General features: G+C 37.9%; 1 protein-coding gene across 2 annotated transcripts in view; it reads right to left on the bottom strand.

Annotated features, from left to right (window-relative positions):
• Nucleotides 1-8,091, bottom strand: part of LOC139149799 (leucine-rich PPR motif-containing protein, mitochondrial-like) — a 53,566-nt gene extending 45,475 nt beyond the window's left edge. For both annotated transcript variants that reach the window (XR_011556149.1, XM_070721780.1), the window contains exons 1-4: nt 7,907-8,091; nt 5,997-6,190; nt 4,175-4,297; nt 269-390 (exon numbers count right to left, since the gene is read on the bottom strand). Coding sequence is in view for 1 of the 2 variants with exons in the window: in XM_070721780.1 (XP_070577881.1) it covers nt 269-390; nt 4,175-4,297; nt 5,997-6,190; nt 7,907-8,061 (594 nt within the window). In the remaining variant the exon portion in view is untranslated. The remainder of the gene's footprint in view (nt 1-268; nt 391-4,174; nt 4,298-5,996; nt 6,191-7,906) is intronic.
• Between the last annotated feature and the right edge of the window lie 5,792 nt (nt 8,092-13,883).

Genomic DNA, 13,883 nt, shown 5'->3' with positions numbered 1-13,883 from the left:
TCATTTCATCAAAGTCACCACTGAAACAGCATCAGTGTTCAAAAGGATGGTTCATTTGATGTCTGTACAGTAGTTTCAAACCATCATACTGTACATTTATGCATTGATACACATGGACCACAATGGCAGATTCTGACTGAAAGTTATCTGACATAATTTTCTCAAACAACTGAAGGGTGTGAAACACAAAATCATCCTGTATGGAATTTGCCGATGTCTAACTGTAATACCATACCTTTTTTGGATTTTGATTGTTACTAGTTCTTACCCTGTTTGGAGTAACTCCCTTGCTTTCCATATTGGCAATGAACTCAGTTGGGGCAAACTGGTGTTCATTTTCAATGTAAATCTTCAGCAATGCATTGTAATGACTTGAATCAAATTCAATTCCTGCAACGAAAAGATTTCCACTTTTCAATGTTTTCTCTCCAAACTGTTATGACAAGAAGCATTTGATGTGTCCTCCCATGACAAACTGATTTGTTGGGAGAAAGTCAAAATGGTTTTGTTTAGATTTTCTTAATCTCTTTCCTGAGTGTTGAGGAAGTGTACACTAAAATATGAGTGTCCCCTAGTTATCTAATGAAATTAATTAAACTCACGAAATGAGATGGATTAATGAAAAAAGCTTGTAATTTTCAACCTTTCCACCATCATGGTTTAGCTGGACTGATTGTCATCAATGGTACAGTGATTGTAGACTTCACTGGAAATTGAAATGAACAGGTTAAACAATGGTTTTTAATAGGTTGAAAACATTTCATTCAGTTTATCTCAAAATCAGTAATGAAATATTACGAGATTATTATTGAATTAAACTTCTTTTGATCAACCTACACACGTAGTGCCATGAAAACAGATGAGAAATTCTTTTTCACAATGCTCAGTCTAAATCTATAGAAGGAACACACATAATGGTCTTCAGGTGCACACTTTGGACTTTGAGTCACTTCCCATTCCTCGGTGAAAACAACCTTGCTGAAAAATGATATGAGGAGTGAATATTGCTTAGGCAGATAGCACAATACGGACCCTTAGGTCTTAGATATCCTTTCAAGAACAAACACAATTTCTACAGCTGCTTGGCTGGTACTACTATAAGTACTAGTACTTCTTTATGTTGTGATTTATTCAGATACCGAGAACATTCATCTGCCTGTCGTCAATATCAATGGTATCTTTTCATAAAACAAGTCATCACTGATGACACAGTCCCCACTCGCACCATTAATTAACATGCACATGCACACTACAATACAATACCTGTGTGCAAAGTTTGAACGAAATCTGTTTAGGGATAGTTGAGTTATGGTTCAAAAACCTGAAAAAATTGCAACAAAATGGCCGCTGTGGTGGCCATATTGGATCGTATCGCGAAATAAACTGATGTGCATATACAGCGTTGGAAACTACGCCCGTCCTCCCGTCCGAGACGGGTAACTTTTCAGTCGGACGGGAGGAAAATTGTACTTCCACGTCCGTGTGTCGGGCTCTCGATAGTATCCCGTACGGCATACCCAGTAATCTCATCGATCATGATCAGCTGCTTCTAGATGTTGTTTTAAACGAAATGTAGTATACCAATATGTCGGACTTAGACGCGCTTATGCTACTGAAACTGTGCAACTGTGTGACGCCGGAACGCAATGCAAGCAAGACATGTAGGCTAAACACGAGTAAACAGGAAGTCGCTCATACTAGTAAATCTCACACTAAGCGAGATTTGCGCGATATCAGCCAGTGCTATAAATATAAAGATATAAAGGAAAGATTAAAAGATATAAAGGATATAAAGGAAAATGAGGGCAACTCCTCACATCGGCTCTACCAAGATTGTTTAGTATTACGATATGGTGAATAAAAGGATCATTGCATTTATTTTGTGTGGAATACATGGCAAGACACCGGTGAATCGATAGTGCCTTGACCCTTGTCATGTGATTTGGGTCCCCGGTAAACCGGTTTGTTGATTGTGTGATTCGTCTTAACGGTGTTTCGGAACCAAAAATTGGGGTTCCTTCATCAGTCGCTCTCTTGTTTTGTATCCCATCCGTTTGGTTGTGTGATGAAGTCATCTTCGTCCTCCAGGAGGAGAAGCCAGATTCGTTATTGAGAGAGTTAGCCACTATTGACTGACTCTATAGTGAGCGATCCGGTGTGTGGTGTCATATTATATTCATGACCCAGCATCGACCGGAGTTTCTGGACGCTTATAAGGATTTTTGTTTTAGGGCATATTTTGAGCGTTGCTAGTGCTCGTTATGTTAACAGTAAATGTTGTACTAATCTGTCAACGATTAGTTTGTTTTAGGCATTTAAATCGATTATCCGAACTTTTAGTTTTGTGTCAATTTTTCGTGGACTTTGTAATAGATGTCGGGTCCATATTGGTGCCTGCTTTCCGGTGTTTGAAAAGCATGTTGTGAAGGGCTGCTTCGAGAAATAAATCTTGTTTCTCTGTGTTTAGCCATTCCCAGGTTTCATGGTTTCGTTAACTATATTTGCTGTAAACGCCCTTTGAAATCGGTTTTGTCTGAGGAGAGTATTGGTTTATTTAATTCATGCCGCCAACTTTGATTACTTATATGGCAGCTCTCTCAGTTCATGATTTTCTTTGCCAGATGATGTTTTCTGTATTGCTCAGGAATCTTTTCAGTTTGGTTGATTGTAGAACAAATTCGATGACAGATTGCATCTTTGTTTTATACGATAAAGTGGCATAAAATGGAGACAAATTAAAAAAAAAACGTTTCCCCGTTGTTAAAACCGCTATCGTGAAACCTTTTAACTGTTTGAGCGATATGGGCAAAGTGTGTTTGAATTAACTAATTAATTAATCAGAGTGTTATCAGCATTGTTATTGTAGACATTTTGTATTCAAGTCCGGATTAGGATTCATTTCAAACAGTGGAATTAAGAACAGTTTGTTTGTAAGATCATACTTAATACTCATGTTGAAAATAAAGTTGTTTACAGTTTGAAGTACATAATGGTTTTGTGTTTTTTTAATGAATGGATTTGTCAAAAATTCAGGACAGGCAACTTTCTGGCAGGACAGGCAAGTTTTGAAAGTTACCAGTCCTGATGTCTGGCAAATATTTTGGCCAGTTTCCAACACTGGCATATATATGTAGTACTTTATTTGTGTACCAGCATTGAACAAAATCAGTTCAGGGATATTTGAGTTCTGGTTCAAAAACATGAAAAAATCGTAACAAAATGGCCGCACAGTGGCCATTATGGATTGTATCGCAAAAATAAATTGACGGGCATATGTATGGCACAGTTCTTTAACCTTGCACACAGTTTGAAGAAAATTGGCTCAGGGGTGACAGAGACACGGCTGCTGATGGACGGACGGATGGGACCCAATCTGTATGTCCCCGCCGGACTACATCCGCAGGAACTAAAAAAAATATTTTGCACTCTTTTCATACTGTACTTTGGTAAGACTCAATGAGTCGGTTTTGAGTTGTGAGAAAGTGCAAGGATTTACGCTTTTGCTACAGTTTGATACTATGCAGTTTATAACTTTGTATGTCTCTGGCTCTTCCAAAACAGCCTGAATCATATCCATTAGCAAAATTTTCATACAAAATTTTCATGTATTGACTCTTATGGTGTCACAACAAAGTATTTTAAGTGTGTCTGCAAATTTTAGTTTACTCTGGTTTTGCTGAAAGTTGTTGAAGTATGAAAAATCCGCTGATGATTTTTTGTTTGACTAGTATTTCTAATATTTTGAGGGCATATTCCACTAAACATTTTTCATCCGGCTCATTCAGCTCTTGCTGAAACATATTGATCTCATTCTAAGCATAGAAAAAGCCATCCACTGTCCATGTTCTCCACACAGCCGCATACAGCAACTGGTCACACCATCTTTCCGTGCATATTTTTCAAGTTTTATAAGATTTTGAGGCTGTATCACACCTGAGTACATTTCATTATAAGTTTGAGTCAATCAAATCTATAATGTAGTATCTGCTAACTTATCATTTGGTAAGACGACGTAAATTGGCCCTCTACTTGATCCAAGTCAGAACAAGATGCCCGAGCAGCGCCCCCGGTGGCAAAAGTTGAAAACCCATTGTTTTGAAAAGATGTGTATGGACTGGAGAAGAGGCAGAGCTTTACAAATTACCGACATGGCAGAAAGAACTGCCACACTTACCTAAATGAGGTAATTTTTCCCAAATTTTATGCACTATCTCCGTTCTTTCTTCAGCAGGCACCTCTGCCATTAAAGTTCCACAACATCTTATAAGTAACAAAGCTAAGTTGGACGTCACTGCACCTGAGGAGTAAAGAGTTCATGAAATTACATGTTAATCCGCTTTCTCCCAAGTTGTATTTATTTCTATGGTTTGTCTGTGGAGCCTGGTAGAAAGAGGATTAATTTCACAAGGCATTTCACATTTTTCTTTGAAATACACGCACATGTGCTTTCCATACACAAGGATTGTTATCCTAATTTTTGGTGAGCTGGAAAATATTGATGAAAGATACTGGAACAAGGCCTGTTTTTTCTTGCCTTGTAAAGAAAAAGTATAAAAAAACATTAGTAGTATCATCATAATCATGATGATCATGACACGTCCGACGTGTTGTAAAGATAAGTGGGATGTAGGATTCTACCAACATTTGAAAGACTGCATTGCTACCAGCCCTGTGTCAATAGTCAAACATCTCACTTTCTGAGAAGTTACTTTGTGATGGAGTATTTTAATATACATGTATGTCTGTATACTACCAATTGTCACCAGTAGCACTTGTTTTTTTCAAAGACATATCACCACAGCATAGGTCAAGACTGACTGCAATAATTGTGAGAAGTGTTTCCTTTATGAGAACTGATGACTACTGGTATCGACTGTACCACTGTAATCCTAATTCCTTGTAGTCAACTTGAAAGTACACAACAGATAAGAAATGCCTACGGCTTGTATAGACCTGCCTTCAATGCTTGAACACTGACTCAAATCCTGGGCTAGGAACAGGAGGTGAAAAAAAATTTTGTTGAGTCAAATTGAAGAAAACTTTTTATTTGCTGTGAGTCACCGACATGCATGGAGTAAAACAATACAAGCAACTCAGCAGTTGTAAATATAGCTCCCCATATTGTCATATACCTTTCTCCATTCCTCATAACTCAAGCATGAACCAGCAAGAAGACAATGAAAACAACAAACCCTTCCCTATCGATTGAGTGGCAAGACAAGTAATTATCAGCACATACTATCACTGTGGAGACGTGTGAAATAGAAATGATGAATTGAGAGATATTTTTTCCGACCTAAAACTACAGGGAAACATGTTACCTGTGTAAATTAATATGTAACAGGTCTGACCTGAGAGCGAGCGTAGTGTAAGTAATTGTAAGGTGGCTCACCACCACACAATTTTTAATTCCCGCTTGAGTTGGCCATTTGCTCTCTCTCGAGTTGGCTGTTTCAAAATGGAGGTGCACAGCGATAATGGAATCTGGCTTTCAAAAGTGATCAAAAATAATCATTTTGAATTAAATCTCTCACTTTCTTTGGAACAGAGAGATTCTTTTGTCCGAAAAACACATCGTTGAGTAGGATTTGTGGTAGATGACATCTTTAATTTCACGTAATCCGTGATAAAGTAGTCAAAATGGCTGCCTCCATGTAAACAACAGGAATTGCACCCTATTCTAACTCGTAGGAATATAGAGATTCCATTCTAAAAACATTCATGTACATGCATTACTCTGAATGCTTGCTTTGCAAGCAGCCTTTAGTCGCTCTCGCTGCACTTGCTATGAATCTAATGTGCATTTCTTACCATTGGCAGGCTTTTTACAGCTTGATTAGTGACGCATCAAATAACTTGTAATTTCAGTGTGTTGGGTGGGTTTGCCCTGCATCATGACGCGTCAAATAAGCGAAGTGCGCACACTGGCTAGGAAGCAAGTTTGATGACCCATGCCAAGCTGTTGTGTGAGAGAATATGTTTCCTTGTTTACTCACCTGAATTACACAGATCTTCAAACGTCTTTGTAACTTTTGTTTTGGTGATCCTCCCCATTCTTTTCACGGTTTCATCAAGTTCATTGAGAGTTTTCTCGTAAGTCTGTCTCTGTTGTGATTTAGTTTGCTGTACTGGTTGTCTTCTACTGACATCTTCAGATGCAAGGTCCGTCTCTGTACTTAAGTATCGACAACTGTAATGGCATACATAAATATCAATGGTTGTAAAATATGAACCAGACATAAATACGTGTCAAGATTTTCTGACTTTGTTGTATCAAAAGACTATATTCAAGTTACATTAACTTTTTAGGCTATAATATGATGCAGTTCTTTCTTGATGTAAATCCTTACATTTTATTGATGTAAAGGATTTTTCTGTGTGCCTTCAATGATTTCTAATTTAATAAGAACTTTTGGCCACTAGCCTATCAGTGCAGAGACTATGTTACAGGTCAAAGATTCACAATTCAAGCAGAAACACTGGATGGCTCATGGAAAAATGGTTGAAAATACATAATGCAACAGTCTAGGTAGGTAGCAGGAGTGGGAGATCAGTCATAGATAGAGATAAAGTGGGTACAGGTTGAATTTTTCAAAAATTAACATTTTGCGAACTAAATCAGTGACATTGATCAGTGTTGTAATGAACTACCAAGAAAGCCTACAGGTTGGCTTACGGTTCTTTGGTGATGACCCTAGACCTGAACGCGATCGATACACCACAGCATCACTGCATTTACACAGCTTGTTTATCATGTGTGATTGCGATGAATTTTTTTCCTTATTTTCAGATTAATGAATCAGAATACTGTTATTGTTCATAGATCAAATGGTTCAGGCAGTTAATTCTGACATGAAAGACAATTAAAAAAAACACAGATGACACAGTCAGAAGTTCATGATTCTCTGAGGCCTGGGGGATGGTGTTGATAGCAATAGACCAATGTAATGTATGTGGACATTTGTGTGCATGTTGTGCATACTATATTTTATTGCCTGAATACATGGGTTTATGTGCCCGGGAGCAGGAGGGCAAATTGTCTCCTGCCGCGAAGGCACATAAACCCATGTATTAAAGCAATGATATTTTTTATTACATGCCTCTTCACAGGTAATGCTACATGACATTAAGTTACATGCAGAGCATTTTCAAACAATTTTACCTTTATCGACCAGCATCGAACAAATTTTAATGGAAGTCAAAATAGCAGTGTGCGCATGGATATTTTACATCTAGCGTTAAGCGTCTACTTTGACGTCAAAAAACATCGAAGGGTTTCACTGGACCGGGTAACCATGGAAACCGGTCCGTACATCGTTCACCGGCCCACTACCTCCCCGGATGTTCCTATTCCAATCAATGCACTGATTTGCACCTACATCAAGGCAGGTAATAAAGCATACACTCAACAACCATTATATATATATATATATATATATATATATATATATATATATATATATATATATATATATATATATATATATATATATATATATATTATATATATATATATATATATATATATATATATATATATATATATATATATATATATATACAGAGCATACACTTAACCATTATATATAAAATATAATACTGTAAACTACTGAGATAAAAACTGAAAATGTGAGACAATCGACAGTGTTAATTAAAAAATGAAAAAAGTACTAGGTGCAGAATATTAGCACTTAATTGTCATTAGTCTGACACGTTATACCTTTGGATACAATGTGAACTGATATCCGTTACATGTTATAGCCCTACCGTGCACAGAACCTCGAAACGTATATCGGCACCGGTGCAAGGTACCATGATCATAGAAGGTCGCAATGTGATGTGAGCGGCCAGGATCATTCTTGGGAACAAGTGATGTCAATGAAGCGAGCCTGTGTGATTGACTGACCTGCAAGCAGCTGTCGGTCTAGCGGCATCCAGACTAAGTCTACAGTTTCTCCTGACATTTGTGACAACTCTTCCACTTCGGCCAGATCTTTGGATGGGCACGGCCAAAAATCGCAAGAGTCTAGCATTTCGAGCAGACCTCAATAGCGTCGCCATCTTGGTTGAGTAACATGTGCATTTGAAGCGTCTGCGTCTGCGCATAAGATATTTAACATCGCCAGCGTCTATATTACTTTTATCTTTTGTTTTCACTAGCTGGCGGCTACATTACCCACTTGTGATTTAGAATTATAATTATTTTTTCAATCTCATGCTTGTCAAATTACAGTTATTTAATCGCAGTGTTTGGTTCTTTCAACTCAAATAAGCCAAAATATACATGTAAACTGGCCTCCTAATGTAAGTTTCATATACAATGGAGAATTAGATTGTGCCACATTTTATGATTTTCTCCCATTTTCGAACCTTTTGCATTCAAATACGAGTGATACTTCGTCTACATTTTGTTGTTGTGTTTTCATCTAACTTTCGGGCTGAGAAAGGTTAAATGCAAAAAGAAGACCAGACACCAATTAATTTTGCAAGCAGCTCTTTGTGTGTGCGCGTCTTGATCGGCAATAAACTAATTTGTTCGTCAACAAATTTGTTATTTATTTATATTTATTATTTATTTAGCTCAGGAATCTATACATCCCATATAAAAAACATATCTTACTATTGAATAAAAATAATAATTAAAAGAACACAGGCAAGTAAGAATAATTGCACATTACAAACAACAAACAAAGCAGCCAGACTGGAAAAAGCAGCGTGACGAAAAGAACGATAAAAACCACGAAACAGGACTCTTTTAAAAGTTAAAAAGAATTAGTTAAAAAGGGCCAAGCGGGTACTCCCGATTACACAGTATACATCGACTTTCTATACGATTCATTATACTTTGAGATGACGAATGCATGAGAACTCACAATTTTGTTCAGAACACAATTCTTACTATTGTGCAGTCTGATGAAGAAATTATACGACAGTTTTCGTCTGAGAGCATCAAAAGATGGAATGTTGAATGCGAAAAGCATTATTATATGCCACTCTGAGGTTATCAATGTTTTTCTGAGTGTGTAGCCACCATAAATGGGAGCAATACATTTTAGTGCAATAAGAACGAAACAGAGAAACTTTCACATGGTTATTGCAATTTGAGAATTTACGAATCACTGAATTAGCCTGACCATAGCCTGACCATAGAACCTGACCATAGAAATAACACATTTTACATTGTATATTTGATTCAGCAGATGCACAGTGCAGTGGCGGCGAAATTCATATACTTGCAATGCAAGCAAACGGGCCGCACTGCAAGAGAGAAAGTGAAAGTTAACTAAAGCTAATTACACGGGAAAGCAGCCAAAGATGAAAAGCTAAACATGGCAAAAATCATAACAGGTGCATAGGTCGTTCATAATAAATTTACACACAAATAATTTGAATCAGCTGTTCTCATTAACTGTTAGCAGTTTAAATTTGGGAAAATTCAACGTATGATTCAGCCGAGGATGCGGGGGAAGACCGAAAGCAAAAATGAAATTCGTCGTCGCGATTTCCACTTGTGTCTGAGTGGCGAAATGAAACCTTAAACACTTGCAATGTGCAAATGAAACGATAAATTTCCTGATACAAACATTTCTGGTTCCATTAGAGTTTTGAATAAATTTTGTGTAGGATAATTATTCAGTTTGAGATTTCGTGCCTCATAAACTGTAGATCATACTTATAAGCCTGGTTTCTGAACAACCCACGCAAAACCAACATGTATACCCATAACCACGCAAACGGATAGACCATAAAGGGGAGAACACCTAAACCACTGATATCGTTACAACACATTTACTGATAAGTGAACATATTGTCAAGATGACCGTTCCAGGTTAAGTCAGTCCGTGGGAGTAAGTCTTTCTTCAGTCGTATTAGCATGATTAGTCATGTCTGTGATCTTCCTTCAATCTAGTCCATGGTAAGGGTGAATTGTAAACTGAAAGCATGTCGACACAGCGCCACAATCGATTTTATATAAACGACGACGTTTATGTATAAACAGACATTATAATAGTTGGCATAACAAAACCACTTATTTTCAATATAAGAAACTCTGCCAGTCGCAGTGGAAAATAGCAGACGAAACTCGTCGTGAGGGTAAGTAGTGGAAAATAAAACGTGTATGTGTTTGAAAAGTGGAAATTTATGTTTTATAACATCCAATTTTCGAAACTTCGCAATTATACAATACCGGTACTACCCTATGTCGTCCGACTAGTGGTTGATTGATCGGGTGCGTCTTTGATAAAGATTTCATCAGTGATTAGATGAAAATTTGATGATGTATTTTAGTAGAAAAAACTTCGTAGAACACGCAACTTTGGCTGCAGAATGACATCTGGAAGACAGACCGAAATATTGAATTGCAAAACAACGCAAAGATTGAGCGGGAGGAAGTTATAGGTAGGTTTAAGAACAGTCACTGAGGTAAGGCCAGACTTGAACAGCGGTCAAAACGAAAATGTCTATTCCTTTATAAGCTGGTGAGCGAACAAAACGAACGCCTACGTTGGAGCTTTCTGCGTACTGCACTATGGCTTCGCGAACAATCAGAGTTACCTTCAAAAACGAGTGACCTATGCGACATGGTTGTCAGGAACGCCCCCTCCCCCCCCCCCCCCGAAACACGTCCCCGTGAAAGAGAAATTGTGAAATTTCAATTGTCGGGAACACATTGTCAGTTGTTATTGATCATATCAATTGTCTTTTCAGAAAATCAGAGTGGGGGTCTAAAATTATTAAAATGACTACAATTTTGATATCAGTAAATCTTCGGACATACTAAACATAACTTTGGTCCGATTTCTCCTAGTTTTTCAAGCAAAAAATCCACTTAAAATAGCTGCGGAAGCAAAGAGAAACTGAAGAGGATACATCACACCAGACTCACAAAACGTACGCACCACTAGAGGTTTTTTTGGGACAGACACACGATGTCATGGAAAGACTTAAGCTTGCACATAAACAAGAACGGACAGGATAAGAGCACTTTGGTAAACGAGATGTGTATTAGCTGGAAGACACGTGTTCTCTGTTGGAAGGATATATGAAAGGGGAGAGTTCACTGAACAACTCTGACTCTCAGAAGCGCCGCTGAACACTACTGCGTCTTAGAGTTAGGCGCTACAGAAATCCATGGATTGATTGATTGATTGATTGATTGATTGATTGATTGATTGATTGATAATAGGGGAATTTTTGGTTAAGGTGATCGAGTGACAGCCCCTACAGGTTGCAATGAAACATGGTCCCTCCACGAAGTTAGAATACTTAGAAATTCCCGCAACCTTAAAGTCAAGCAATTCGACGAACGCCCACACAGTAGCATTCTCTGTAAATAGGCGCATCATGAGTCACGAAATAAGTGTCATATACAGGTCGCCATCACATATATAACAGGCGGAGGCCTGATTGCGGTGAACAGGTGAAAAGAAATCTCGGAACTGATATTCACAAAAAACCACATGAAGATCATAAAAATACACTCGAAGACAAAAAAAATGTTTATCGGTGTTTTCATAATTATCTAATTACTAGAATTGAGACAGAATGTGACTGCGTATTGATATATAACATAACACAAAGTTCAGAGAGATAAATTTACGATTAGAGCGAAATACTGGTCTAAGAGTTATAATTCCCAAAACTTGTAGAAGGGTAAGACTCCGACTTCCGAACGGATTGAGTTGAGCAATGGTTTGACGTGTCTGGTCTTTTTGTTGTTTTAATAAACCAAATCAAACCCACATGAAGACATGTCTGGGTCAGTACGCGTATATATCATTGGAATTTGACAACAGAGTGTTTGATTTAGATTAAACATTATCGCCGGCAAGTGTTGATTCAAAAAATAAAATCCGATACAAAATATGGCTATTTTACCTGTGTTGTACGTATCCGGAGAACAAGTCCCCCGACAACCTTACATCGATCACTCACGCGTAAGTCGAGTCTTTATCATTGAAATATTCGTGTATTATATTATATTGTTTGGTTGGGAGAGGGCGTGTCCCATTCACTATCATTGACATAGTTAATTTAAAAGTATGCCTTTATTCACCCCTATTATGATCTATGTCATAAAATACGATGCCAACTGAGACCTAATGAATAATATAAAATAATAAACGATACAGCATAAAAGTATGTAACAAATGTATCGATGTTAAAGTTAAATACAATAAAATATCAGGTGTTTATTATGTTTATGTCTCTTTGAAGCATATGTAGATATATTTCCTATTTTACTGATGATTCGACTGCTGCTGACAGAAATTTGCAAGATGTGTGTATCCCGGTGTGATGAAGAAATTGTTCATCTTATGTACACTTTGCAATGAAGGGAAGAACGATAGTGTAAGCTTATTGTACTTCAGCCCTGTAGTTTTATTATCCTGGCAAATGGACAAGCTCCTATGTAGGCCTACTACACTTGTGCACAACTTGTACAGTAAGTCGTTGGAGGAACTCTAGTTCCCTGTTTGTTTTTTGTTTGTTTATGCGTTTTTGTTTACTCTTTACGATTGATATTTCCATATACAACAACGAACCAACAAAGAGTTGTATTTGTGTTCATATTTTTCAATAAAGAATGGTGTTTGTTTGTTGTTTGTTTGTTTGTTTATTAACAAGTATAGTTATAGTGCCACATATGAAATAAAGCACACTCCTCCTGTGACATGAGTGTGTCCACCACTCTCTCTAAATACTTACCCTTATTAGAAACGGTGATTATTCATTGACCTTAGGCCTAATTGTTAATAAACAATCAAACAAAAAAAACAAACATCCTTCTTTATTAACAAACATAGACACAGGCCCTACAGCTCTTTATTGGTTCTTATGGAAATATCACACGTAATAACAAACACGCATAAACAAACAAACAAACAAACAAACAAACAAACAAACGAACAAAGACCCAGAGTTCCCCTTAGTTGAGCAACAAAATGCAGATCTTCAACGCTTCGCAAGAAAATCAAGAGTTCCTCGTGTTCTCCTTTTTTGCGTTTTAAGTCAGTTTCTTAACCTGTGACCGCGAAAGAAATATCGGTCTTGGTATTCCGAGAATCGATCATCTTTTCTTCTTAAATGTAGAAAATTTGCTGACCTTTCACGAACGCAACGGCCTCTGGTCACGCTTGGCTTGCTGTCATGACAATGCAAAGGGGGTCCAGACACTTCGCACCAAAACCAGTTCGCCCCACACAACTTCGTCCCAAAACCATTTCGCACCAAAACCACCTCGTCCCAAGTACTACCTCGTCCAAAGCCACTTCGCCCCAAGTTACCACCTCGTACTAAAACCACTTCGCTTACCGTATAGTTCCGTCAACTCGTCCTAAAACATCGATGTCACGATGTATCATAAACGTTGTTTTTACCTGCAACTTGGCTACCATGAACCATTTATTATTCCATGAAACCATACCATATATTAGAAAGAAGAAACACACAAACTACTAAATGGTACATTTTAGGTGCCGTGCGCGGTATTGCACGATGCGATGTCATTTTCTCGAAATGTGTACAATTTCAAGATTTCAGTCCTGGGATGGTAGAAAGGTGATTAAAACTTCACTGGCAGTGGTTGGTTATTTTCAGCTTTTAACGGTTACCGATATATTGGGGAGTTAAGTCGTGTTTTTTTTCGGGTTGTAATGCTTTTGGGCGACGTGATTTTGGGGGCGAAGAGGTTTTGGTACGAGGTTGTTTTGGTGCGAAGTGGTCTTGGTGCGAAATGGTATGGGGCGAGATGGTATGGTGCGAAGTGGTTTTGGTGCGAAGTGTCTGGGAACCATGCAAAGTATAGCGCGTCAACGTAAATTCCCTCACATTGCTTGAAGCGACTATAATGCGACAAGCGGTGAGCTGCGCTACTCAAC

The sequence above is a fragment of the Ptychodera flava genome, chromosome 14 (genome assembly GCF_041260155.1).
Source record: "Ptychodera flava strain L36383 chromosome 14, AS_Pfla_20210202, whole genome shotgun sequence".
NCBI classification, from domain to species: domain Eukaryota; kingdom Metazoa; phylum Hemichordata; class Enteropneusta; family Ptychoderidae; genus Ptychodera; species Ptychodera flava.
This window is presented reverse-complemented; position numbering and strand designations above follow the sequence as displayed.